This window comes from Mesoplodon bidens (assembly GCF_964165515.1).
Source record: "Mesoplodon bidens genome assembly, chromosome: 1".
In the NCBI taxonomy this organism is placed as follows: domain Eukaryota; kingdom Metazoa; phylum Chordata; class Mammalia; order Artiodactyla; family Ziphiidae; genus Mesoplodon; species Mesoplodon bidens.
The window spans coordinates 171,908,544-171,936,053 of record NC_138176.1 but is presented as its reverse complement, the minus strand read 5'-3'; the positions used below and the strand labels follow the sequence as shown (position 1 = coordinate 171,936,053).

General features: G+C 54.5%; 1 protein-coding gene across 1 annotated transcript in view; it reads left to right on the top strand.

Moving 5' to 3' along the window:
* Positions 1 to 27,510, top strand: part of COL13A1 (collagen type XIII alpha 1 chain) — a gene marked incomplete at its 5' end in the record, with an annotated part of 81,173 nt that overhangs the window by 31,950 nt on the left and 21,713 nt on the right. Inside the window, 14 exons of the mRNA XM_081256793.1 lie at positions 10,108 to 10,152; positions 11,065 to 11,097; positions 11,923 to 11,949; positions 14,439 to 14,492; positions 15,483 to 15,551; positions 17,052 to 17,105; positions 18,265 to 18,309; positions 18,676 to 18,744; positions 20,076 to 20,099; positions 21,836 to 21,898; positions 22,942 to 22,986; positions 23,340 to 23,492; positions 24,266 to 24,364; positions 25,689 to 25,733. Coding sequence (XP_081112919.1) covers positions 10,108 to 10,152; positions 11,065 to 11,097; positions 11,923 to 11,949; positions 14,439 to 14,492; positions 15,483 to 15,551; positions 17,052 to 17,105; positions 18,265 to 18,309; positions 18,676 to 18,744; positions 20,076 to 20,099; positions 21,836 to 21,898; positions 22,942 to 22,986; positions 23,340 to 23,492; positions 24,266 to 24,364; positions 25,689 to 25,733 — 825 coding nt within the window. The remainder of the gene's footprint in view (positions 1 to 10,107; positions 10,153 to 11,064; positions 11,098 to 11,922; positions 11,950 to 14,438; positions 14,493 to 15,482; positions 15,552 to 17,051; positions 17,106 to 18,264; positions 18,310 to 18,675; positions 18,745 to 20,075; positions 20,100 to 21,835; positions 21,899 to 22,941; positions 22,987 to 23,339; positions 23,493 to 24,265; positions 24,365 to 25,688; positions 25,734 to 27,510) is intronic.

Genomic DNA, 27,510 nt, shown 5'->3' with positions numbered 1-27,510 from the left:
ACACAGGGTCCGGACTTCGTCACGCACACACACTTTGCACACATACCAGCGGGAGCCTCGAAACCCTTGAGGTGGGCTGAACAGGGGTTCATGTCTCCACCTGGGGGAGGAAGAGGCTCAGAAGGGGAAGGGCCCTGGGCAAGTCAGTGGCCCCGCTGGACCTCAGACCCAGGAGTGTGTCCCCCGCCAGCCTGGGTGGCTGTGTCTGCACAGAGGCAGGCCAGGTTCTCACTGGCCCCCCTGAGGACCTAGTATGTGGGAACCAGGCAGAGCTTCTGAGTATGGTGGGAGATATGAAAGGGTCCCAACCCTGCTCTCTGGCAGCTCACAGGCCAGAGAGACAGGATTCCTGTACAGATAACCCTGGTGAAGGCAGACTGTGCTAACTGCTACCATTGCAAAGTGCTGTGTCAATATGGGGCGGGGGGGTGGGGGGGGTGGGCGGTGTGTGCAGGGAGATTAATTCTAGGTTGGGAGGAGTTTGGGAATTCTTCTGAGAAGGGACAGCCTCTGAGCTCAATCCTGGTGAATGGGTAATTGTATCGGTTATCTATTGCTGTGTAACAAACCGTCTCAAACTTACTGTCTTAAAACAATTCTTTCTCAGGATTCTGTGGCTTGGCCATGTGGGAGTTCTGCATCTCCTCTGGGCTCACTGATGCAGTCACATGGGATGTTGGGCGGAAAGGCTGGGTGGGAAGGGGGCAAGATGGCCTCATCCACATGCCTGGGGTTGGTGCTGGCTGTGGGCCGAGTACCTCTGTTCTCCTCCACGTGGCCTCTCAGCCCCAGTAGGGCAGAGAGGTTTCCTCACAGCATGGCAGGCCTAGGTCAGCTTTCAAAACGGGTGAGTCCCAGTGCTCAAGTGCTTTTCAAAAACATCTCTTGCATCACATTTTCTGAAGTCCTCTTGGCCAAAGCAAGTCACACAGCCGAAGCATGCAAGTCAGTGGGGCTGGGGGACCCAGCCTCCGCTTCTTCTTGTCCAAGGGTGGCAAAGCCTTTGTGGCCATTTTTAATCCACCACTGTGGTCCTTCAAGCAGCAGATTTCAAGGGAAATGGCATTTTAGACAAGAAAACAATTTGAGCAGAGGCCCAGAGGTGGTCATTACGGTAACTATATAACCTAAAAATCATTTCAATACTAGGCACCACTTACTAAATGCCTACTGTGTACCAGGCTGTCCTTCAACGTGACTTGCATCATATCTAATCCTAAGACCACCTTAGGAGGCTGATACTCTTCTTCTCCTATTTAACAGATGAGGAAACTGAGGCACGCCTGGAGTGTCATAAGCGGCAGAGCAGGAATTCAAGGCCAGGTCCGGGTCTTTCACAGGGTGCCACCTGCCATAAGGAGCCCATCCCGCCCTCCAGGCCCCAGCTGGGAGGCTCTGGCGCCTTCCAGGAGAAGAGACGAGACAGGAAGGAAAGGCAGGACAAGGACGGGGAGGGATTCTGGAAAGGCAGGAATCACTCTGGAGAGGCACATTCCACACGCCGTGTAGCTCTGTCATCAGGCGGTTGCTGTCACCGCATTGTTTTACGGGTGCTTGGTGGGTGAAATGGCAAGACCCAAGAGAGCTTTCGTTAGTTCTGCATAAACTGCAAAGCTTGTACTGTGTCAGGAAGTGGAACTTACAGCCCCCGAGGTTGCCTCCACCCACTCTCGCAGACTCACAGCATTTACTGCCTCTCCTGATGCAGCACGGGGTCGGCTTTCCCAGTAGCAGCCAGACCAGCTCTTTCAAACTGTGAAGAAACTTCAGGGCGGCAGTTTCCCCCCTGGATCAAGGGGATGCCCGCAGCTGGCATCCATACTATGGTAGGCGTCTGCACTCTCCTGCCAACGGGAAGTCTAGTTCATCCAGAAAGGAGGTTGGGGGTCTGCTGCCCTGAGGATGGAGAGGCGTCAGCTTGGGGCTGGGGTGTCATGATGATAGAGGGCCTGGTTCCATGATTTTGGCAATTCTGGGCCAGATTGTGGAAGGAATCATTCAGCCCTGGCTGCACTGAATTTGCAGAGAAAACTAGTGTGGTTCTGCTGATGGAGGGGCAGCTTCTGACCCCTGGGAAGCCTGCTCTGGGGAGAAAAGGCTCAGGGCTGCTAGAGAAGGCTTGAGCATGTAAGGGTGCATGACTAAGGGTAGAGCAGTACAGATGGCTACTTTGAGAAGGAGGGAACTTCCCGTCACGTGAGGTATTCAAGGAGAGGCTGGATAACTATGGGTCTGGGTCGTGTTAAGAGAAACTTCTGTGCCAGATGGGAGACTGGACTAAAATCCCTTCCAGCTCAGGGAAGCTACAGCTTCCTAAGAACAGAGTTGGCTCCGTACCCCCTAGAGAGGAGCAGCCCGCCACCCCACCCTGGCTTGACGATCAGGCCCCTCCAGTCCAGGCCTTTCTTCATCCGCATCCAGGGCTTGTCAGAAGCATCAGTGCTCTTAGGGCTCTCGAGGAATTGAGAAGGCCCTTCTCCTTCATGCTCAACTCATGCTCCCCACTCTTTCTTTCTCTGCCGGACCACCCCCTGCCCTTCCACAACGGCCTCTTCTCCTGGAATCCGGAGGGGCTGTGAGGCTGCTAGCCTCCCTGGGTTTCTGGAAGGCTCCTGCTGCCTCCTCTTCTCCCAGCCTGTCCTTGAGACTTTGCAGTAGGCACTCCTGGAGCCACTGGGTAGTCTCAGCGCCCTTGTCTCTATTCTGGTCCTCACTCTGCTGGGACCCTTGTCCTGTCATCCCTGACGCCACAGCCTCCCAGTCCAACAGAGGCCAGAGGGCATGCACTGGAGACCGATGGCCAGCAGCAAAGAGTCTGCCCCCAAGGACTTGGGGGTCATTCCTCTAGGTCAAGCACTACTCAGGAGGCTATGAGTGCCCGTCCCACTGCCCCAGCCCCCGTGATCACCATGCCCCGGCAGCAGTTTGCTTCCTGTCAGAATTCTGAGATGAAGAGTCTGGTGCCCAAGGACAAGGGCAGCAATACTTCACATCTCTGGTTTAGCCAAAGTCCATTCACTCCCTCTCTGACTCATCCTCACCATGGCCCAGTAGTTTGAGCGCATTATCCCCACTGTCTAGATGAGAAGCTCAGAGAGGTTAATACTTTGCCCAAGGTTGCACAGCTGGTGAACAGTCATGCTGGAATCGGAAGCTAGGTCTCATGAGTCCGAACCCGGAAGGCAGTCGTCTCGCTCCGGTGCAGAAGTGAATGTCTGCTCAGGGGGGTCTCACCCCAGGCTAAGCCATCTGTGCACAGACCACCCTCCCCTGTGGTTTCTCTGGGATGTGGAGGGTTAAGCCCCAGGCTCTTTTCTGGGGCATTTGTCAGATCTCTTTTTCTCTCTCCTCCTCCCCCTCTGCTCTCTGCCTGGAATGAGGCCTGGAGGTACCAACACGAAGGGCAGCTTGGTCACGGATGCTCAGAAAATGAGTTTGCTCCCACCCACCACTCCGTACTGATGGGTGGGGACACCGAGCTGGCACAGAGGCCCCAAGACGCCCCTTGTGTTCAGGGCATGAAGGGACCCGCAGGGTAACTGATGGACCCTCCACATCTGCTTCCATTGCTCTGTCCCGGCAACTTGACACACACGCGGGGCCCTTCTTTCAGTCAGGGGTGGAATTTAACTCTCAGCAAAGACGTCTCTCATCCTGTGAGGTTTGCTGATGATTAGTTCCATCCTCCACCACCACCACCACCCTGGCAGCTGGTCCCAGCCTGGCATCCTCTCAAAGGCCAGCCAGGCCAGCAGGGCAGCATCTCCACCAGCTACTTGAGATCACAGCCCGGGGTCGCCCGCGGGCCCTGCGCTGCCCCAGCCCCGCATCCTGGACACTGTGAGTATTGTAGTGTGCCCACGTGGTACCTATTTGATCCAAATTTATGACGCCAATCTATTTTAAATATGTTGCAAGACGCAAAGTGTGTTTAAAACATTACAACCTTGGCTGTCTTTCAAGAGGCTACGAGTATTGTCAGACTGTGTGTGGATCACAAAACCTGGTGAGAGCCTATATCTAAGCACATGAGAGCTGGTCCACCCGTCTTGGCAGTGGGGCGTGAGTTTGACGCGTGTGGTGGTCTGGGTGTTAAGCCTTGGGGGTTGCATGAAGGACCAGAGCTCTCCTGCAGGCTGCAGGCTGTGCGTCTTCAGACCAGAGGAGGCAGGTTGCGAGAGCCTCGTGCTCACTCAGCCTGTAACTGTGGGTGCTCCCCCTGGAGGCTGCGGGGCTCCCCAGAAACAGGGGTTCCCGGGGAGGAGATCCGATGGGCCCTCTGGTCGGCTGGCTAGGGCACTGGAGCAAGGGTGTGAAGAGCAGAAGCACGCCCACCCCGCCCACCTCCTCATCCCTCCTCAATCCTTCTGCAAAAGGGCAGGATCGTTCTGACCTGCTAGTCAGAGCAAGGCGTCACGTGGGTGGACACGCTTCTGTCGAATGATAACTCGTACCTTACTGGGCCTCTTCGTGCCAAGCTGTACGGGGCCCTTGGCTTGCCTCACCTCATTGGATCCTTATAACCACCCTGTGAGGGAGGTTTTATTCTTAGCCCCAATTTACAGATGAGCAAACCAAGGTTCACAGAGGTGAATCCCCAAAGGGCCACAACTACAAAGCAGTGAGGCCACATCTGTCTGGCCCCAGAGGCTTGTTCTAAATGACTTTACTACCTGGGTCTTATGAACCTGGGGGGACCCATGATTTCCAAACACCTCCCCTCCCAGACCCCCACTTCCTCTACTAGAAGGAAAGAAAGAGGGAGTTGGGCTGTTTTCCTTCTTGTGAAAAGGTTGTGGCTGGATTCAGGCCCTCCTCCGAGCCTCCCAGGCTCTCTATGAGCAGGACCTGGAGCATCTAAGGCAGAGAACTTGGGGTACTTGATGTGTTTGAGTCAAAGAACCGAGGAAGGGGAGTGCTTTTCCCATTGGCACTGATTCCACCCGAATGCTTCCCCAGGGAGCTGGCATGGTCCCAGGACCTCCAATAAAGCCAGGAGAAGGCAGCTGTCTCAGCCCTGCACCCCAGTGGAGAAACCTCCTGAAACCTCCCCACACCCCCTGGCTCCCAGAGGACCTGGGCAACCCCAGGCTCCCTGCCGCACTCACGTGCAGCAGAGCAGTCCGTGCAGATGGAAACCGTAGACGCAGGAGCCTTCTGGAGTGGGGACAGCTCTTGCTTTCAAAGCCATGAATTCCCAGCGGGGGCATCCAGACCATTTCAATTAAAGCAGATCAGGGAGCTGAGACACGGGCCCCAGATCTGAGGCCTCGTGGGGGCTGATGGGACTCCCACTCCGCCAGACTCCAGCCCCCAGCCTGTGCTCTCTGGGCCCTGTTTCTCCTGCACTCCAAAGTCCCCAGATTAATTAGAGCTGACTTTTCTTTTTGGAACTAACTACAAAATCAACTGATCTCAAATCGAGATTACAAGCCAGTCGCCCTTCCAAAGCCCTGGCCTTCGGTGGGGTGCCTGACCCCGGTAATTCCCCGGATCACTTCCTGCCGGCCCTAATTACCGGAGGACCTGGCGTTTCCGCGGTCGCAGGCCTCTCCAGTCTGGAGGTGGCTAGGGCAGAGAAGAGGGAGCCGAGCTGCCTTTCTCCCGGAAGGGAGTCCTGGGAACTCTTTAGGGGAGAGAAAGACATTAGCCCTCCTTGCCCAGCTTTTCCAACCCAGGAAAGGGCACTGGTCCAGACTTAAGGCCTGAGTCACCTGCTGGCCTCCCCCCAGCCCTCCACTCCCCACACTTCTCCCCTGCAGAGAACAAAGAGTCTGTGTGGAGCTGCTCGGGTCCAGGGCCCTCCTCACCCGCAGCTGGGCCGCAGCGGGAGCCTCACGTTAGGGAGGTCTACGCATCTCCCCCTGCTTCTCTGGCCTGACCTTTGCTCAGCTGGGGAGCTGACCTGGAAGCTCCCCACCTCTTTCGAGACTATGTCTTCTTGCCAAGTCCCTGCCCAGCTTGTTCAACAAACAGTAAATCACCAATTAAGAGAGCAGAGCACGACCCGTTTGTGCTCCAAGGAACTCGCTTCCATCCTGTCATCGGGGTAAAGGATGGGTCCTCCTACCTGGAAGCGGAACCAGAATAGAGAACCTATTGATGCTGGTGCGAACTCTGCACAGGGGCAGCTGGAGTCAGTGGCATCCTAAAAGTGGGCGCTTGGATGGCCTTCAAGGTCATTCAGGGCAGCCACCTGTGCTCACCCCAGCACTTTCTTGGCCACAAAGACTGGAATCCACCCCTTCCAGGCCAGCCAGCCGGCGTCCTTGGTTCTTGGCACCAAGGTTAAAGAGCCAGTCTCCCAGGTGGTAGGCAGGGCGGGGCTGGCCTGGGGGTCGCAGGCCAGGTTCCACAGCAGGGACCACTGCCCATGCTCCGTGCATCTGGGGCAAGACCCTTTGTAATGCTTGGAGCGCCCACTTTCCCAGCTGCTGGATGGCCCGGATCCGGTGGCCGAGCTCCCTGCTGGGAGGACAGGAGGTACGGGAGATAAATTGGGGCCCTCGCGTTTTGGCAGACTATGAGCTCTCCCTCCCCAACTAAGAGATTAGTGAGTCAGTGGATCTAAATTTAGGACAATCCCAAACTCAAACCTTTTAAACAAAATAACTTTTACGAAGTGAAACGGGAAAGAAGGAGTCTCTAGGTGTGCTCTCGCAAAGCCATGCCACGAGGAAAAGCTCTGTGCACACAGTGTGTCAGTGTCCTCCCTTTAGCAATGGCCCCGGAAATGCTCCCCGTCCCCAATCCCACCACCCCTGCAAATGAATGCCCTGCCCTCAGCCACCCTGGAGTCCTTGATCATGACTCTCAGCCCGCTCTCACCTCTCCCACCATCCAGAATCAATGTTTTCTGGTGCAGAATGAACCCAGCCGCCGGTTCAGAGGTCAGGCTGGGGCAAGCCCCTGGGGACGAGCCCTGGAGAAGGAGACTGATGAGAGTGGAATGAGCCCGCAGGGTGGGGTCAGCCGGGGCCACCCCTGCTTCCTGCCCAGCAGAGGGGTGGGAAGTGAGGGAGGCCCCGAGATGGGGATCAAGGGAGCCTGGGTCACCTAGAGAATTAAGAGACTCGACCCAGAGGGGAGGGAAGGGGCAAAGGTCAGCCACCCTAACGAGGAGGCTTGCCTCCTTAGAGGCTGCAAGGGGCCCAGATTTCCCCAGAGTGTGCAGTTGTTTCTTTATATACAAACCATCATGGGCTGAAGACAACCCCGATTAGCCCGGAAACCCTCACTCCCAGGGTTCTGCTCTGCACAGCTCACGTGGAGATTGGAAAGCGTGGGCAGACCCCAGCCTCCTCCCCTACTGAGGCATCCCAGGCTGTCCTCCGGGGCAGAAGGAGACCCACTGAGCCCCTCATAGAGCCGCAGTTTTACCCAGAGCTAACGTTCCCTCCCCCAGGGAGCCTTGTTCCGGAACTGCCAACACACCCAGTGTCAGCTCCTCGGCTTTGGCCTCTCAGGAGCAGGGGTGGGTAGGAAGGGTCTAGTCCAATCTCACTTTGCAGACCCAGAGAGAGGAAGTGACTGATGCAGGGTCACACAGACAGCCTTTCCTGGCTCCCCCGCCCAGCTCCCTAGGTGGAGGTGGGAAGGTGAGGGCACATGTACTGGGGGAAAGCTGAGGGAAAGGTGGGAAGAGGAAGAATGGGGCAAACGGGAGATCCTTGAATAGTCAGGGACGCCCAAGCTGACCTCCCACCTGTACCTCCCCACCCCAGGGAACTCTGCCTGGTGTCCTCGGGGTGAGTCAACCCAGTTGGGTTGTTTGCAATTTGAGCAGGGGTCCTCTAAAGGGAAGAGTGATGGGGCCCTCGGCTGGCGCTCTACAGCCACTGTTGCCAGACTTCTGATGAAGTCCTATGGCGCCCTCTGCTGGCTGTAGAGCAGAACTGTGCTCACAGGCCGGCCCCGACTCAGCTCTTTTCCCTGGTGCCTGTGCTTAAAGATTGTACAGCCCTGGCCTGAGCACTGACTTTTCACCCCTATGGGGCACAGACCTGTGGGCCATCCAGAAGAGAGGGCTTTGCCCTGCTTTTGGCCTGCAGAGGGTCTTTAACGGAAGTGACGGAACGCCAGTCACTGGTACCTGCACTTGGCAGACAAAACACCTGTGTCCAAATCCCTGCCCTGTGTGACATTGGCAATCATACCTGGCCTTCCAGAGCCACAGTTTGCTCACCTGTGAAACAGGAATAACATCCACTCCCTCACTGATTAGAGGGGGATTCTTAGAGATTGAATAGAAGAAGGATGTAAAGGCTTAACTCAGTGCCAGACACATAACAGACACAGTAAATGGCTGTGCCTTTCTCCACTCTTTCCCACAAGATGGATTTACCAGAATTTAGCGCCCGGGGCAGGCCTGGGGCACCAGCTTGTCTGCTGTGGTCACTTCTGAGTCCAGCTCTACCACCCCTGCCTGTGGCTCAGGGGTCCTGGTGGGGTCGGGTGAGGGAGGGCTCCTGCATTCGGAGCTAAAGTTTCTGGGCCTTTCACAGAATTCAGAGACTTGGCCCAAAGAGGATGGAGGTGAAGCCATCCCTGGCAGACATGGTTTGTGTATACAGATTACATACACACAGTGGTTCCCGCTGCACTGAGGAGCCAGCTCTGGACTACGGGGCAGAACAAAAAGCTTCAAGAGGAGATGGCATGTGACCAGCACCCCAAGGAGGAATAGGGTTTTGAGCAGAGGAAATAGCAGAAAGGCAGAGAATTCTGAAAACGGGTGAGGTTTTCAGAGAAACAGTGTAGGTGTCAGGATGTGAGGCGATGAGGCCAGGAAGGAGCAGGGGTGGAATGCCATGCTCAGGAGCCCGGCCCCTTTCCCACAGTCAGTGCCGGGCGGTGGCAGTGTCCAAGTACAGGCGTGTTACTGTCCAGTTTGTGTGTTGGCCGCTTATCTGGATGCCAGCGTGGAGGCTCAATCGGGGAGGGGAAAGGTTGGAAGTAGCTCCAGCCTCTGCAAGGAGAAGAGTGGACCAGGGCTTCCTGTAAGATGTCAGGGAAGGAATGAGGTCAGCTGAAAAGATGGAGGCCAGGTGGGGCCATGTTCCCCCTCTGCCTGTGGGATATGCAGCGTGGCCTCCAGGCCCCAGGGTCTGAGCTGCTACCATGCATGCTGCACAACACCCTGAGCCCTGGCTGGGGCTTACACTGGGACTTCTTTTGGGGTTCCCCTCGTGGAGACAAAGGCCTCCTTCCTCCCCTGCACCCCTCCCTCTCTGACACCGCGGGTAAGTCTTGACTCACCTGCTCTCGGCCCCCAATTGTCGCTGGCTGTCACCTCCAACCCCATCTCCTCCTGGTGTGTCCTTCCAAGGAGGGCAGGACACTCCCTGTCCTTCCTGAGCTCACTCCTCCCCTTAGATTTGGCATTTTCGCCAGGAAGTAAAGAGGTTACACAAAAAGACAGGACACTGCCGAGATGGTGGAGCAAAGCCCAAGCGTGATGTCCTGGAGAAGCAGCCCCGTGACTGGTGCCTCTGGCCAGGCAGGGCCAGGAATGCAGAGAAGTGGGTGGGCTCCGGGCCACACCCTGCCTCCATCCACAGCCCCCCGCCGCCCAAAGCCTCCCTGACCTGGGGCCAAAGCCCTCATGTCCTCGGGAAGAGTTAGACCCAAGGAACCTGGAAGGAAAAGGACCCCAGGGAAGAGGAGAGGCCGGAGCCCCGTCTGGCTCAGCCAGCAGTACCACCCATGCAAACGTGCAGAGTGAAAATGGGCAGTAGGCAAGTGGCCAAGGGCGCGGCTCAGGCCCACGGCCCTAGCCCAGGCCCCTGGCAGGCAGGAGACCTTGTGCAAGTCCGCTTTCCCCCTCCCTGGCCTCAGGCTCCTCCCGGTGGGCCTCTCTCTGGGGCTCTTTCCTGCTCTGTGGTCTGCGACTTGGGTCCTTGTGCAGGTCCACCTTGCTGAGAAGAGTGGCCCACCATGGCTGCCGGCAATGGTGGGGACCTCAAGCTCCTCATGGGCTGGACTGTCATCCCAAGCTTCCACAGCAACCACTCTCACTGACATCCTTGCAGGCCATGCTTCCAGGGCCGAGACCTTGGGCCCTGAGTCTGGTCCTCTTCTCACCGTTTCTCTTGTTTCTTCCTTCAGGGAGAACGGGGCATGCCAGGGATGCCGGGCAAACACGGAGCAAAGGTACGCCACCCCCAGGCAGCTCCCCCAGCCCCAGCCCTCTCTCCCAGCTCCTTCCCTTCCCACATCCTGTCTTACTGTAAAGACAGGAGATGGAGTACACATTTCTTCCCATCCTCTCCCCTTTGCTGCCCGGCCTGTCTTCCAGGCAGGGGTGCTCCTTTTTGGCCCGTGAGCCATCACTCAGCAGTGCCCTCCCGACATGGCCAGGCCTCCTTGTGGGCAACTGTGGGTCATAAATGTCCTCTCAGGTACCCCCAGCTCTGGCTGCAGTTCTGAGACCCATGTGGGAATCGGGACCCCCTAAAAATCACCTTCACTTGGAATTTACTAAGTGGTGTGCTTGGCAGCCTATTTACCTCAAAGTTGGTGGTCTTGGGCTGATAAGGAAATGGGGTTCACTCCCAGTCGCTCCCCAGTCCATCAGGGCATAGGACCAGAGAGCTCCCTTGAGGAGAGTCCCACGGGCACCCTCAGGGTCCAGGAGCTTGGTGAACTCAGCCATCTACTGTTGTCCCCTTCCCCATGGCTCTCCCTTTCTCCCCTTTCTCCTCCATCCCCTCCTCCTCCTTTCCGATCCCAAGAAGCCCTCCCCGCATTCCACCCAGGGATGCCCCTGTCTAGCCCAGCCATGGGCTGCCTGACACAGTGCCCTCTGAGTCCCCCAGGAGGGTCTAGGGGCTGAGCAGGTGGGTGGGAAGCCCAGGGAGCCCAGCTGAGCTGTGCAGAGCCTCTTCCTCAGACCCACTCCCTCTGTGCCAAGCTCAGCAACCCCCTTCCCTGTGGGCCTGGGGGCAAGCATAAGCCTCCACATCTCGCATCTCTCCAAGAAGAGGCTGGGAGAGGAGGCTGGCCACCTCCTCTGTGCCTCCCGCTGGGTGAGAAAGTCTCCATGCTTTTCCTTCTCTCTGCCAGGGGGCTCCTGGAATCGCTGTGGCCGGGATGAAGGTCAGTGGACCTTGTAACTCAACACCTGAGGGGCAGGATGGGAGGGATGGAGAGAGGACAGAGTTGGGCTTCAGGGGTTCATTGGGTGGCCACTGGACCAAGGAGGGAGCAGACAGGATTCAGAACCATTTCTCTTAAAGCAACATTTATGCCAGATGCACAGATTGAACAACAGATGTTTAACTAAGCCTTGCAAGTAAGTGGCAAAGGTTTACCAGCCTCAACTAAAGGTCTTGCCAGCCTGCCAATGTGAAAGGAACCTAGCACTTTCCTTTACACTCCAAAATTCAGCAGATGGGGGCTTCCCTGGTGGCGCAGTGGTTGAGAGTGCGCCTGCCGATGCAGGGGACACGGGTTCGTGTCCCGGTCTGGGAAGATCCCACATGCCGCGGAGCGGCTGGGCCCGTGAGCCATGGCCGCTGAGCCTGTGCGTCCAGAGCCTGTGCTCCGCAACGGGAGAGGCCACAACAGGGAGAGGCCCGCGTACCACACACACACAAAAAAAGAGCAGATGGGAGGGGACACCCCGGAAGCACAAATGCTCGATGTGGCTCTCCCAGCAGGTCACTTACAGGGACACCGTGTCAGAAGCAAATGCCCCTTCCTTCCTCTCCTTCCTCCTGGGCTGCCTCACACCTGCCACCCCTCTCACCTGGGGGAAGAATAAGGGACAGTCCAGGAGGGGCCCGAGTCCTGGCCAGCGGGAAGCCCTGGGCTGGCCAGATGCTTCCCCTACGCTCAGATGCCTTCACTTCTCTGCTCCTGCACTCACTCACTCTCGCTCTCTCATTTCCTTACCTGAGTCTCGTTTTTTTTCCCACACAGGGTGAGCCTGGGATCCCAGGAGCCAAGGTACTGATACAGAGGCAACACGTTCTGGGCTGCACCGAGCATCAGGCGTGGGGTGGAGGTGGGAGGGGCTGCTGTTGTTTCGCTCCTGGTCCCCCCGAGGCTAGCCTGGGGCTGGGGACCTGACTGAGCAGAGGAGAGCCTGCTGGGAGGGGCTTGCTCCTCAGGAATGCTCTGCAGATGCCTCCCCCCTCCCCTGGATCCTGGCCTGGGTTGCATTCACACCAGCTCCAGTGGTGACTGTTGTCCCCTGCACCCACAGGGCCCTGTCTCTCTCATCCAGGACAATAAGAGATGTAACATGAGAAAAAGTTTCCATGGTCAAATCCATTTGAGAAATGCGGGGTTAAAACTATTACGCAGGTGTCTTTACTGCAGGCCTTCTCAGAGCCTTTACTATACTAAATATACATTGGGAAACTCTAAAAAAAAAAAAAAATGCAGGGTCTTGTGCAGCATTTTCAAACTTTCTGACCAGGGCATTCTTTTTTTAAGAGGAGCGTCTTATGAGGCAAGTATTCTGGAAACACTGGTCTATGATTACTGCCCATCGTACCCCTCACCACCCCTACCCCATCCTCTTATCAGTGACTTTCTCTTCCTACCCCAAAGGGAGACCCAGGAGCAACAGGGAAGCCGGGGCCCCCAGGTTTGCTGGGAAAGACGGGGCAGAGGGTAGGATACTGTGTCCTTGAGTGTGTACTCCCTTCATCCTGGCCTCTGCCGGTCCCCCACTGCCTGCCCCACCCCTATGGCTGGTGTGCTGCTTGCAGTGTACGGTGGGTGCATGTGTCTCCAGGAAAAAGGGAGTGCCTCGATGGCCTGGCAAAGCTTCAGGAAATTCACACTCAAGAGCACAGCCTTTCTCCTTGAAAGCCGTTGGGTACCAGGAGGAAAGCCTAGAAGGAAGGGAAGCTTTCCCTCCCCCAACCCCCCTCCCCCAGGACCTCTGTAGGGCAGGACCGCACCCTTTCCCTTAGACCTGGCCTGTTTCAGGGGATGCCCCAGCTAAAGGCAAAGGCACAGCCCAGGCACAACAGGGACAGCTGGGGCCTCAGGATTCACATCCCTCTCATCACCTGGGCCCTTATCTGCCCCTCCTCTCCTCCCTTAGCCTGCTTCAGGCCATTTTGTCATTCAGCTTCTACTCAAGGGCAGGTGGCAAGGGGAAGACAGCTAAAGATTTGGTGTGGCAACTTTTGTGGCTCCAGCTGAAAAGTTCATTGAGATGTGAGCACATTACAACCCCAGGGTCCTCAATTTATATTACTACCTATGAGAACCACCAGCCTTCAGGCTATGGAGAGTGGGGCTTCTCATGCTGACCAGGCACGGGCCTTCTTGATACTGGACGCTGTGAATCAAAGTGAAGTCTTCGTGGCATAGAAGGCGGACCTGGGTGCTGGACCTGGCTGTGTCACTGCTGCAGTGAGGGGTCGTCCACAGTCTCGGAGCCCCTTCCTTACTGCAATGAGAGCAGGGCTCAGGGACTTGTGCCATAAGGGAGAAAAAGTGTTCTTCAGGAAGAAGCTAGTTAGGGAGGGGTACTCGTTTACTAGGGCCGCCCTAACACAGGACCACAAACTGTGTGGCTTCTACTACAGAAATTTATTGTCCCACAGTTCTGAGGACAGAAGTCTGAGATCAAGGTGTCGACAGGGTTAGTTCCTTCTGCGGGGTGTGAAGAAAAATCTGTTCCGTGCTTCTCTTTTAGTTTCTGGTAGTTTGCTGGCATTCTTGATGTACCTTGGCTTGTAGAAGCATCACCCCAATCTCTGCCTTCATCTTCACATGGTGTTCTCCTGATATGCATGTCTGTGTCCAAATTTCCCCTTTTTATAAGGACACCAATCATATTGGATGAGGGACCCACCTCATAACTTAGCTAATTACATCTCCAATGGCCCAATTTCCAAATAAGGTCACATTCTGAGATACTTGGAGTTAGGACTTCAACATATGAATTTTCATGGGACACAATTCAACCCATAATAGGAGGCAAACTTCTCAAAATATTCCTCCAAAGGAGAAGTTCTGGTTCGATGGTTTTTGTCCTCCCTAGAGGTAGGAAGGAGGTAGACAGAAAGCTCTCCCTAGAGACCAGGGGTATCTAATTGCTAGACATTACAAACATAAAAAAGAGCCAAGCGGTTTAAAAAAGCCTTTCCCAAATACTGACATTCTGAACTGCTCGCCTGTCCCCAGGAGACCCCCGAAAGTGACTAAATGCTCCTGGCCCCTCTCCCTGCGTAAGTGCTGAGGGCCCCGCCCACACAGGAGTGGGATGATAACAAAACCAGTGTGAAGTGTCCCAAGGAAGGAGTCAGGTCCCTGATGGGGTCCAGCAGGAAGTGGAGTCCTTCCGAGAAGATCCCGTGCAGGGGCAGAGAGAGGAGAGAGGAAAGCCAAGGCCCGACGCTGGAGGGCTGGTGCCTTCGCCAACATCCTGGAGAAACAGTTCCTAACCCAAACTGTCTGCATTTCCTCCGCAGGGTGAGAAGGGGGCTGCGGGGCCCCCTGGGCTACTCGGCCTCCTAGGGCAGAAGGTGAGTAGCAACCAGCTCTGAATGGTGGGTTCTGTGTGAAGGCCCCAGTGTCCATCCCCACCCACATTCCTAGCCCTGCACTTTCACACGGGCCCCAGCACTGGAGGTGTCCCTCCCAGATTGGGGGAAAGCAGCTGGAACACAGCCAGATTGTGCTTTGGGGGACAGAGGCATGGGGTTCCACATGGGAGGCCCTGATTGGCCAAAAAAATTGCCCAAATTCAAAGAATTTAGTGGCTACGACCTGGTCTGATTTCTTTGCACCACCATATGTGAGCTCCGTAAGATATTCCACTTAAAAAAAAAAAAAAAGACTTGGGTCAAATAAGTTTGGGGAAAGCTATATAAAACAGGTCCCTCAGAACTCTACTCAGTACTCTGTAATGGCCTATATGGGAAAAGAATCTAAAAAAAGATTAGACATATGTACACGTATAACTGATATACTTTGCTGTGTACCTGAAACTAACACAACATTGTAAATCAACTATACTCCACTAGAAATTTAAATAAATAAAACAGGCTCCTCAGAGAGTCATGGGCACCTTGGCCTACGAGGCTCCTAGCACCCTGCAGTGAAAGAGCCTGCGAAGCTTCATTTCACTTTGCCTTTCCAACATTGTTTGGCCACCAGACCCCTTTTTTTTCATGTTTTGAATATTCCCAACCTGCGGAAGGAGTGTTCCAGGGAACACACTTTGAGAAACACTGCTCTAGCTCTTGGTCCTGATGGGTGTCTTGTTCTAGCTCTACACCCATTCTCCTTCAGTAACCAGCTCCATTCTCTCCTCAAATCCCACAGCCAGGTTTCTGAAGGCCTCTGGTCCCCAGCCATCCTGGAGCCCACAGTCCCTTAATGTCCCCCAACATTCAGCACAGACTGAGAGGCAGTCTGCTGCCTTCACCCCTTCGAATTGTGAGGGGAGAAAAGACAGGGATCAACCACCTTCTTCCAGAGTTAGTGATGGTAACTCTACCTTCCACCCCCAGGGAGAAAAAGGCGATGCTGGTAACTCCATTGGAGGGGGCAGAGGGGAGCCTGGGCCCCCAGGGCCAAAGGTGAGTCTTTCCCTGGGATCAGTGCTCAAGGCAGATGTTTGCCTCTGGCCTTTATCCTTAGTCCATTTGGGGGACTCCGTGTCCTGGGCGCCTTGCCTTCTCTCCTGCTCTGTGTGGTTTTTCCAGTGGATTCTAGAAAGGTCATTTGGACCAAGCTTCTGCTTCCAAGCATCTCTAGGGCAGATGGATGGTCCCATTGATTCAAATGGCTATGATGTAACTGAGTCAAGGACCAATGGCTACAAGGTCTTAGGACAACCAGAAAGGCCCCTAGCTTAGGATCTAAATCAGCTGCAGGTCAGGGATCAGCTGGGCCCAGCTGGTGTGGCACAGTGGGGGCAGGTAAGGTTGCATCAGTGGGACAGCTGCAAATGGGGCTGCCCACACTTTCCTTGCAGAGGGTGGAAGCTGCAGTGGTAAGACTTGAGTTCTGCAAAGCAGATGCCTCCTGCATTGCTCGGTTTATTTTAACAGCACAGGGAAATAAGGGGGTCTCTTGCTTAGCTTATAAGGAAAGGATTAATTGCATGCTTTGAGGCAATACCCTCATTCATTCCACCGACGTTTATCAAGGGCCTGCTATGGGCTGTGAAGCTGCCGAGAACCTGCCCTTGGCTTGCCCACCATCTAGCAGGAGAAGCAAACCCACAATTCACAGGAATATAGTGTAGGGAGCCACAGGGAACCCCACAGACAGGCAAGATGAAGTGGCAGGGAGGGTCTCGGGCTCAGTGCCACGTTCCCACGTGACTGTGGTGAGAATAGAGCTTCCCTGGTACAAGCACCCAGGCTCCAGGGCATGCCTGGTGCTGAGTCTGTCCCGCTGACCCTGAAGGGCGTGAATACCAGGCACGTCTTAGGTCTCGATTTGGGGTTGGGGAAATCTGGTCACTCTTGTCCCTGTATCCTAGGACAAAAGGAAGGGAAAGCTAGAAGACTGTCCCCAGACTCACGTCCTCTTTCCAGGACCAGGCAAAATCTTGAATAAATGAAGTATTTGGAGTGGGCCACCTCCTACCTCTCCCTGCTCCTCCTGTCCTAGGCCTCCTGGGCACCCCGTCCCCACGTGCCCAGGCCCCTCCTGCTCCCCTCTGTCCCCCAGGCAAGACCTGATGAGGTGTGTAAGTGTTCCAGGCTCCAAAATGACCTGCCTCCTGCCTCCTGCCCCTGGAGGCTGGTGGCAGTCCACAGTTAGGGGCCTCGACAGAACTGGGCACGCGTGTGTTAACCGAGACCTGAGGAGGGCCTGGCAGCGCAGAGCCCAGGGGAGGAAGGGAGTAGTCAGGGAGGGCTGCTAGGAGGAGGTGAGACCTGGGTGGGGCCCAAGGGTGGGAAGGAGTCAGACAGGTGGAATGGGGTGAGTTAGTAGAAGCCAGCAGGGAAAGAGACAGAGACCCAGAGACACTTACTAGAACATCAATATCAAGACCGTCTTTTGCCCCTGAAGCAGCAGTCCCAGCTGCCCTGTGTGCCCTCACCCATCTCTCTCCTCTTGCCCAGGGGGAAGCTGGAGCTGATGGCCAGGCGGGCGCCCCAGGACGGCAAGGAGACAAGGTACAGGAGCCCCCAGATCTAAGAGCTGCAGGATGAGGGTCAGCTTGGGAGTTCAGAGAGAGAGACAGAGTCTTGGCCGTCCTGCCGCTGGGCCTCCAGGCACAGGGCTGACGGCCATGACTCGTGCCTACCATCTCTCCTGGTCACCTCGGGCTTTGGAGGACTTCCACTGAGATGGCAGCCAGGCAAAGGCAGGCCCAGGGATGGGACGCTGGGGCTGGGGCTGACCCGGAGCCCCTGCTTCTGCTAGCTCCCACACCACTGGTAAAGACGGGGCCCCACTTCCCTCCAGCTACTCCCTGTGGATGGGTCAGCCTGGTGCTGCTGTGTCCTTCGCAGGTGCCCCGTGACTGAAAGGCTGTGGGCTTGGGGAGGTGCAGGGCAGGTTACCTGGAGGCGAGGCTCCATGAGCTGGCCAACAGCAGGGTCGGCAGCAGTTGAGTTCCATTAAAGGGTTTGTTTCCCCTTTATTTTTACTTTCTGTCTTGATTTTCTGAAATGTGTTCAGTGTTCACGTTATCCCAGAGCAATTGGAACTATGGTTTGCTTTTCACAATTTACACCACATTTCATTTATTCCCCACAGTTCTGCCCTGTTTCCAACAGGAACAAATCCCCCCATCCCGACCTGCTCCAGGAGGCTGGGTGTTCTAATGCCTCGCCCTGGCCCCCGTGTTTCCTCCCACAGTTTGGGTCTTTCACCAGCAGACAGGAACTGCCTGGGCTGTCCACGGCAATTGTCAACCACCCAGGCAATTGGCAAAAACTTTCTGAGCCCTTGCTCCTTGAGCAGGATAGAAATAAAGAGGGGCAGAGGGTCTGGTCCCTGCTTCTGAGGAGGTGGCTTACTTAGGAGACCGGGGGGAGGTGGCCAGACGGACATGGGTGCAATCACCAACAACTAACATGGGACAGAAAGAAGATCTTCCAGCAAGAAGCTGGAGGGAGCTGGGAGGGAGAGGGGCTTGCTGGCCGGTGGAGGTGCTTCCCAAGGGGTGGAGCCTGCACGGGATGCACAGGGAGCCCTGCGCCTCTCAGCCTGAGCTAAGCTGAGCCTCCTGGCCCCCTCTGGGTTCCCTAACACACGGCCCATCTGGGGACACCAGATTCTGTGTACCCGACTTTGTGCCCATTTCACTCCAATTTTGTCGTGCAACAGGGGCAGCCTGGAGCAGCTGGAGAACAGGGACCCGCTGGCCCCAAGGTACGTGCATCTCTCACCCAGAGTCATAGCACCACATCTCACCTCCCTGGGGTCACAGGGTGAAGTGGCTTGTCCCCGGGGCCTTGCGGGGTGGGGGGACAGGGAAGAGCATCCTGGCCCCAGATAGGAGGTCTGACATTGCAGCCACGATTGCGCTCAGTCTCCCCCAGGTCTGTCTAGTCCAGGGTTCTCACACGGAGTCTTCTCTTTGGTTCTGGAGCCCCTGGGCATCCTCTGAGAGTGTTTGGAGCCCCCAGTAGCCGCCCCAGCTGCTCTGCATCCCCTGTGCAGCCAGTGATGGTAGAGAGCTTGTCCTGAGGTCCCCGCTGACCCAGGCCCTGGGTGCAGGTCTCCTTTGTCTCGTAGGGCTCCAAGGGCGAACCCGGGAAAGGAGAGATGGTGGACTACAATGGAAACATCAACGAGGCTCTCCAGGTGAGCGGGGCCTACCCAGAGACGAGAGATCTGGAGGTGCTCATGGGCCTCCGGGCTGTGTGATGACAGAGCTGAGCGTTGCAACACCCTGACTCATGTCCCTGAGGCCAGGCCGCTGGACAGAGCTTCCGGGGATTCATCCCCTTGCCTTCTCTCCTTCGGCCTCCCCCATGCAGCCCCCATGCACACGGCCCCCTCATTTGAAATCCAGATGGCCTGGCTTTGGGTCTGGGCCCAGCTGGCCAGGTATCCTGGCTCTGGGTCACTGAGAGCCATAACTGGGGCATCCTGGTGCCTGCGGGGTGCTGGCCCACTTGGGGTTCTAGGACCCCATTTCTCCAGCACACACCCTCCCCCTTCACATGGTAGAATCTGTCTTCCTGGAACACATCTACCTTTGTGTCAATGTAATCATATTTCAGGTTCATAAGGTACCCTCGTTTAAAAGCGGGGCTTATCAACCTGGGCGCCGCTGACGTTTGGGGCTGGGTAACGTTGGTTGTGGGGAAGCCTGTCCCGTATGCTGGAGGATGTTCAACAGCGTGCCTGGTCTCTACCCACTAGATGCCAATAGATGCCTCCCCACTCCCAGCTATGACAACCAAAATATGCCTCTGCACGTTGCCAGATATCTCTAGGGAGACAAAATCACCCCAGATTGAGAACCGCTCCTTTAAAGGAATCTTTGTACCTGTGTGAATCCATTTACAAGCTGCACAGTTATTTTTTTTAATGCCAAGAGTTGTCCCTCTAATTTATTTTTCCAGTGGTGCCGTGTTTTGTTCTATTGTGTCTGTCTGTTTAAAGGGAGGTACATCAGAGCCTTAAATCTGGGTTCTAGGAGAAGAGGAAAGATCAAGGAAGGGTCCCAGTGAATGATTAGAAAGAATGGGAGGGACTTCCCTGACAGTCCGGTGGTTAAGACTCCGCCCTTCCACTGCAGGGGGCATGCATTCGACCCCTGGTCAGGGACCTAAGATCCCCCATGCTGCGAGGCCAAAAAAAAACAAACAGAAGGAACAGGAGATGCTGCTTCCCTCCCTCTCTTGTAAAGAGAAAATTTGCAGTCCATTTTAGGGCATGTAGGAATCTGTTGTAGGATAGCATCTGGTGCTCGTGGGGTGCTCCCTGTCCAGTGACTACAAGCCTCTGGGAGGGGAGAGGTGAGGGTGGGGTGGGGTGGGGCTGGAAGGCACAGGCCCCCCAAGAGGGTCTACCTCTACTGTGCTCCTTCAAGGGGCCCAGCGCCCACGTTTCCAGGACTGGGCTGAGGGGACCCTCCATGTGGCTCTTATTTGCTCTTCAACTGATTGCATGGTGTTGGTTTTTAGGAGATCCGGACACTGGCCTTGATGGTGAGTCCTCCTTCCTGATTTCCCCGGGCACTGGGCTGAGGGCTGGTGGAGGGCAGCCTGGAAGCCAGGACTGGAGGTCTCGCCTCCAGAAGGTTAGGGTTGACCCTGCAGTGCTGGGGCAGGGGCTGACCTGAGCCTGAGCAGGGTCATGGCTGTCGTCTGGAGTTGCTCTTCACCGACCCAGTGGTGCACTCCTGTCACAGGACAAATACTGGTTCTCATTGCAGCTGTGTCAAGGAAATAGTGGTATAGAGGAGGATGTTTTTATGTTCTCCTTTTACCCAAACTTTTGCTAATGAATAAAGTGCACCATCCTGAAAAAATCAGTAGCGACCCTCTACCTTTCCCTCTTTCCTAGAAATCAATTTCATTCTCTGCATTTAGAAAACCAGTGAAGGGCTTCCCTGGTGGCGCAGTGGTTGAGAGTCAGCCTGCCGATGCAGGGGACGCAGGTTCATGCCCCAGTCCGGGAGGATCCCACGTGCCGCGGAGCGGCTGGGCCCGTGAGCCATGGCCGCTGAGCCTGCGCGTCCGGAGCCTGTGCTCCGCAACGGGAGAGGCCACAGCAGTGAGAGGCCCGCATACCGCAAGAAAAAGAAAAGTGTGATTAGAAAACCAGTGAATTCCAAACCTGGATTTTGCACGTGTGCCTACCAGTGCCAGGCTTTCAGTAAATATTTGTAGCTAAAATGATTACCACCAGGTTTAACTTCCAAGGCAGAGAAGAGAGGGGAGATCACAACGTTCTCAAACTAACTCACATTTTATGTCATTTAATATTTTTAGTGGCCATGTGTGCCACAGAACACACTTAGGGATGATGCAAAGCCAGAATTCAGCACCAGTCTTACAGTGCCCCAATCCCAGAAATTGGTATTAACCGCATGATTCTGGAATCAGTGAGCTTCATTTGGAAACATTAAAATAGATTATTTGAAATAGCTCTTTGAAGCAAAACTTTCTGAAACTTTTTTTTTTAATTTTAAAAATCAACCTTGAATTAACCATTTACATACAATAAAATGCACCCATTTTAGGTATAGAATTTGCTGAGTTTTGACAAATATATATACTCATGTACCCACCACCCCAATCACTTCAGAAAGTTCCTTCATGCATCTCAAGAGTCAGTCCCACACTTATGCCCGACCCTGAGCCACCACTGATCTGCTTCCTCTCACCATACCTTAGATTTGTCTTTAGTTCTAGAGTTTCTTATGAATGGAATCACACAGTATGTAGGTGTCTGCATCTGGCTTCTTTTGCTCTGCATAATGTATCAGGATTTCTTCCTTCCATGGCATGGCCTGTGCAGTGCTCGGTTCTTTTTTCACTGCTACGTAGTATTCCGTTGTATGAATATGCCAGATGTTCAGCTGTTGATGGACATTTGGGTTGCTTCCTGGAGACATTTTTAAGTCACTGTCGGGGAAGGTCAGATTTATCTTCTTGGAGCCCAAGGAGCCCCCAGGGTGTAGACGGACAGGGAGGGAGAGGCTGATAAGCGTGGCCCTAGGGTCCCCGTCCCCCACTTTAATCCAGACACACTCAGTGCTTATCTGCCTTACACTGTGGGGTCTCCATATTTCCTTTGCAAACAAAAGTGTTCCTGCCCCTGATGAAATGTTTAGAAATGACCAGTCTCTATAAACCAGCCTCCACATACACTTCTCTGGAGACAGGCCACCCCTCCTCAGTTGGAAAGTTCTCCCACGTGTCTTTCTTTCCTTTCCTAGGGGCCTCCTGGTCTTCCTGGGCAGATTGGCCCACCCGGAGCTCCAGGGATCCCAGGCCAGAAGGTAACACTGTCTTGACAAGGCGGGTGCAAACCCTGCAGAAGCCCTGCGTGTGTCTCTGAGCGCGGGACCCCATGGCTGCCCCTCATCTGTGTCCTTCTCATGTTCCCAGAGCCACCACCTCACTCCAGCCTTCAATTCTCCCCAATGCTCCAAGGCACCACCTGCCCACCGACATCACCGCCGCTTCACTCCCCCCATCCTCAGCTCTGCCTTTCTTCCCTCGCTGTCTCTCTCGGGCTCCTGTAATTCACAGAGACCCCTCTGATGTGGTGGGGCCGGGTCTAGACGAGCCCCCGCCCCAGCCAGAGCCACAGCAGGGACCCAACCCGCCACCAGGGCACGTGGCGCTTGAGCCCTCCCCAATCTCACCCCTCCCTCGATTCCTGCCTTGGCTCCCTTTTATCCTCTGCCCCCGACCCCTGTGATTTTTCCCAGAAGGCCAACACATTTGCCCCTCTGTCCTCTGCTCATGAGGTCCTCTGCCCTGAAGTCCCTTCCGGTTTTCCCTACCTTTCAAAGTCTTTGTATTCCAAGCCCAACTTGAAGGCCACCTCCTCCCTGAAGCCTTCCCTGATCTATCAGGAGGAATTCACTGCTCTTTCCTCTCAGCTTGCCTTGGTGATGCAGGCTGGTTGTTTACCTGGCCTCAAAGAAGAGGCCACACCTCCTTTATCTCCCTCCCTGAGTTAAAGAAGGGACTCGGGTTGATGTGAAGTGAAGGGAGCTCCCCATGTGGGGGCCAGGACTGGAAGGCTGAGTTTGGGGGGAGGGAGAACACGGAGGCAAGCACCCCTCCCGCGGAGCGCGCCTGTCAGAGGTGCAAGGTTGTGGCTAAAACGTGGACTGGGATCCAGTCTTCACTAACTCCAGGCCTTGGGCTCACAACTCTGCACTGGGGTCCTCACCTCCAAAACAGAATCAGTGAAGGTACATACATACCTTCTGTGTGAGTGCTGAGGATACCTGACATAGGAAGTGCTGTATAAGTAACAGTTATTGTTCTTCTCTGGTCTGAGAGTGACCTTTAGTTGTTCTGGCTACAGGGGGAGATTGGACTGCCCGGCCCTCCCGGACACGATGGGGAAAAGGTAAGCACACTCCCAGACAAACCTCTGAAGATAATCTTTGCCCTGGTAGGTGAGGGTACAGAAGGCTCTGGAAGGGAGCCTTGTGGGGAAGGGAGAGGGGAGGGGAGGCCCGCCTCTGGAAGCCCAGCCGAGCCCCACTGCTGGCCCCAGGAGGAGCCAGGCTGACCCACGCTGGGATGGGCTGTGGCCCCTCAGGTTCCCACCGGGAGCTGGACAGGCTGTCTGGCTGGTCCAGTCAAGCGCCAAAGAGCCGAGTCCACTGTACCCTCCCCCTCCCCCCGCCAGTCTTTCTTGTTCTTGCCCCTCGTTTCTCCATCAGTGTATCTAATACGTGTTGTTGATCTTTTCTCGAGGGACCTCGAGGCAAACCAGGAGATGTGGGCCCTCCTGGTCCCCAAGGTCCCCCAGGAAAGGCTGGGCCTGCAGGACTGAAGGGAGAAGATGGCCTTCCGGGGAACCCAGGAGAGAAGGGGGAGAAAGGGGAGATGGGGCAGCCAGGCCCCCCGGTGAGTGCTGGGGCCCACCCAGCATGATGTGGCTGTGCGCTGTGACAGCTGCAGCTGGAAACCAGAGTCGGGAGCTGGGGACAGGGCGCTCACCCATTTTCCCTTCAAGCTTTACTTTATAAAGGCCAGTTTCCCGCCTCAAGAGACCTGGGTCTTGTTCTGTCATCTCCTATCTGTGTCCACGGGAAAGTCACTGAGCCTGACAGAGCCTCGGTTTTCTCATCTCTAAAATGGGGATGATTGGAAATTCCCTGGTGGCCTAGTGGTTAGGATTCCAGACTTCCACTGCCATGGCCCAGGTTCAATCCCTGGTCAGGGAGCTGAGATCCCACAAGCTGCGTGGTCAAGGGAGGGGGAACCAAAAAAAGAGATTTCTTAGCTACAACACCAAATGCATAATTCATTAAGGAAAAAAATTGATAAATTTGACTTAACAAAAAAGAATAAAATTAAAATGGGGGTGATAATGCCTTCCCTGGATACCTCGCTGAGTTGTTGGGAGTGTAAAACTGCCTCTTGGGACAACATACCTATATCCAGGAGAGTATAGGGACAGCCCTAGACCCAGGAGAGGTACAAACAAGGGACCTTAGCCCAGGCCAGCTAGGCCTCTGGCTTGACTTGGGAGCCTTCTCTGGGCTTCATGGTTTCCAGGCAGCACCCTAAACACCTGCCCTTGGAAGAAGGTGGCCCCACGTGCATGCCACAGCAGGTCCCAGACTTCAGTGTGATGACCTTGCCCTTGACTAACAGAGATCTTTTTCGATCTGTAGGGTCTAGATGGCCCAACTGGGGAGAAAGGAGAACCAGGTGACCAAGGGAGACCTGGAGTGACCGGATTGCCTGGCCCAATCGGGCTCCCAGGATTCACGGTAAGGCGAGGGGGCCGAGCATCAGGGTGGTCAGCAGGCCTCTGCTGATGAGGGCAAGCAAGCGGGGTGCCCTCACTGAGGGCCTGGCGGGTGCCTGGTGCTGTGATGAGCTGCACTGACCGCCAGCCTGCCTGCCCAACCTGGGGATGGGAGCATCCTCTGGATGAGCAGCTACTCCCTGAGGGGCAGTTGGGTGTCAACAGGGGTTCCAGCACCCTCCGCTCACAGCGTGGTGGCCTCCATCTCCAGGGGCCAGCATAGTTCCAAGGTGCTAGAATCTTGGACTCAGAATTCTCCTCTTAGAAGTGGAAAGAACCTCAGAGGTCAACCAGTCCCACCTCTGACCCAGTGCAGGATACCTCGAAGGCCACTGACTGTGGCTGCCCCACTCAGCTGGGACAGGCAGGCAGCTGGTAGCCTCCTGACATGTCCCCTCCAGACTGGAGGGAATGCTTCCGATGTGGTGTGAGGTACCCTCATCAACCACCCCCCACCCCCATGGCCTTGGCTCCGCTTCTAGAGCCATATTCACTTTCTGTAGCTGCGTAACAAGTCACCACAAATTCAATGGCTTAAAACAACACACACGTATTATGGCACAGCTTCCATGGGTCAGGGGTCCAGGCCCATCGCAGCTGGGGCCTCTGCCCAGTCAGGGTGCCATCCAGCTGCAGCCCCATCTAGAGCTGGGGTCCTCTTCCAAGTTTGCTGCTACTGGCATAATTTTCAGTTCCTTCTATAGTAGCAATGAGTCCCTCAGCTCCTAGAGGCCACCTACAGTTCCCGGCCACTCGGCCTTCCCCATAGTAGGCAGATCATATTATAGCAGCTTGCTTCTTCAAGACCAAGGCCAGCAGGCGTCTCTCAGTGCATCCTAGCAAGACAGGTGTGTGAGTGTGTGTGTGTGTGTGTGTAACATACTTGTAACACAGTCTTAACCTATCATTTGTATAACATGTATACTTTGTAACGTAAGCTTGTAACATAATCTCAAGAGCAACATCCCATCATCTTTGCCAATAGGCCATATTCTACTGGTTAGAAACAAGTCCCAGATCCATCCTAGAGCCTCTGCCCTGCAGGATCCATACAGAATATCAGCCTCTCCCACGTGCTAGAACCTCAGATTCAGGAAGTCAGTGATCACAAGTCCAGTGCCCTGGCCTTCATCCTTCAGGCAATGCTACCTCTGCAGCCTCCCAGGTGGTCCTTGCTGATATCTAGGCCTAGTCTAATATTGGTCAGTTTTGTCACAGATTTGAGGGTGTCTGTCCCAAGATCACCCAAATGCTGGCATCCACGCCATGTTGTTTTGTGCCCACAGGGAGAGAAAGGAGAACCCGGGGAGAAGGGTGACCCAGGAGTGGAGGTAGGTTGTGCCTGCTCTGCGGCTTGTGTCACAGGGATTATTTGACAGGGACCTTGTCACACCACTGTCTCTCCAGTGTGCACATCACTTCCGTGCTCTAGAAAGAAACTCACAACTGCCTGGCACAGGAAGAGTGCAGGAAGCTGAACATTTCCTGAGCACCTCAGGGGTCAGCAAGGACCCACAGGTCTGCTCCACGGTCTTCCCATTCATCAAGTCCCTCAGCGGTATTCACACAGCACCTGCCATGTTCCATTCCAGTGCTAGAGCCTGGAGACAGGAAAACAAGACCATCCCTGTGCAGCAAACAGTCCCCAGTCGTGGACACTAGAATGGCAGCAGCTCAGGGAGTCGGGCAAGCACCCCAGAAGATGGGTCATTGGAGCAGGGTCTTGAAGACTCTGTAGGAGTTTACCTAGAAGCTCCAGAGGTAGGGTTTCCAGAGACAGGCATTATTCTTTTAAGAAGTGTGGTGGTTAAGGGAAAAGGGGAGAACAGTGGAGTGAGAGGTAGTCAGGATGGAAGCCAGCTTCTCATAACAGGGGAGGGAATCAGGCTCAGGGTAAGAGCCAGGAGAGCAACAGTGGTCAAGGGTATATGAGGGAGAGGCCATTTGGTGGAAGGGCCTGGGCCACCCAGACACTACCGCAGAGAGAGACCACCAAACCCTCGGTCACCCTTCAGTGTCACCAAGCCCCATCTGCATTTAGTAACACAGACCTGATTATATAACATGTATGTTATTTATTTGGATAGGCTCCTAAAGAAATGCTCTGAAATTCAGGAAAAGCATAATATGCAAAAATGTTCCTTCCAGATGTATTTAAACTAAAAATTGGGAACAGGCTGCATTTCTAACAAGAAGGAAATGATTAAGTAACTTACCACAAAATACTAATGGTAATAATAGTCCCCATGCTGGAGAGCTTTCCTTATGCCAAGCCCTGCTCCAAGCCCTGGCTAGGTAGGAACTCATTTTTATTCCGGTCAATGAATAACACATCAACATTGAAACGAGGCTTGTGGAGAACATACAAAAAATGGAAAAATGGGCTTTGTGTTAAGTGAAAAAGAGAAGAGAACCAAATTTTATATATATATGTGATATCATCATAAGTATAGACATACATTCAAATACATTTTATGCATCAAAAAAGAGTAGTTAGAAGGAAATAAAGCAAAATATTAGCATTACTCCGAGGTATTTATTCTTTTTTCTTCTTTCAGTTCTCTTTAATTTACTAATATGTTAATAAATTTGTATTCCTTTAAATTTTTTTATTTTTTAAATTATCATATAGTAAAATGATTATATGGTAAAATTGACTTTTCGACAGTTCTATGAATTTTAATACATGCATAGATTTATATAACCTCTACCCCAATCAAGATATATGAATTACTTGTTTATAATAAGAAAAAAAGCAGTAAACTTTTTTTTTTAAGAAGGTAGGGTTTCCAAAGATTGAGTTCCCTGCAAGGAGACAATAGTGTTATGGGGTTAAAAAGTCCACATGTCCAAGCGACAGCAGGGATTCCCTGTCTGCCCAGTGCAGAGGCTCCCTTTATAGTCACCTGGCAGAGGGTCCCCATGCTGCCCACACTCCAGGGGATTCTGTCCCTGGGAAGGTGAGGTGCCCAAGGAGAGTCCAGAAGCTGGTGGGGAGACCCGTTCAGAAAAGAGCAGGCAGGTCTCCTTCCTGCCTCTTGGGTGGCTGACTGTGGAGAAATGGATGTCCATCTTCACCAGAGACAGAATCTACCCTGCACAGCATCC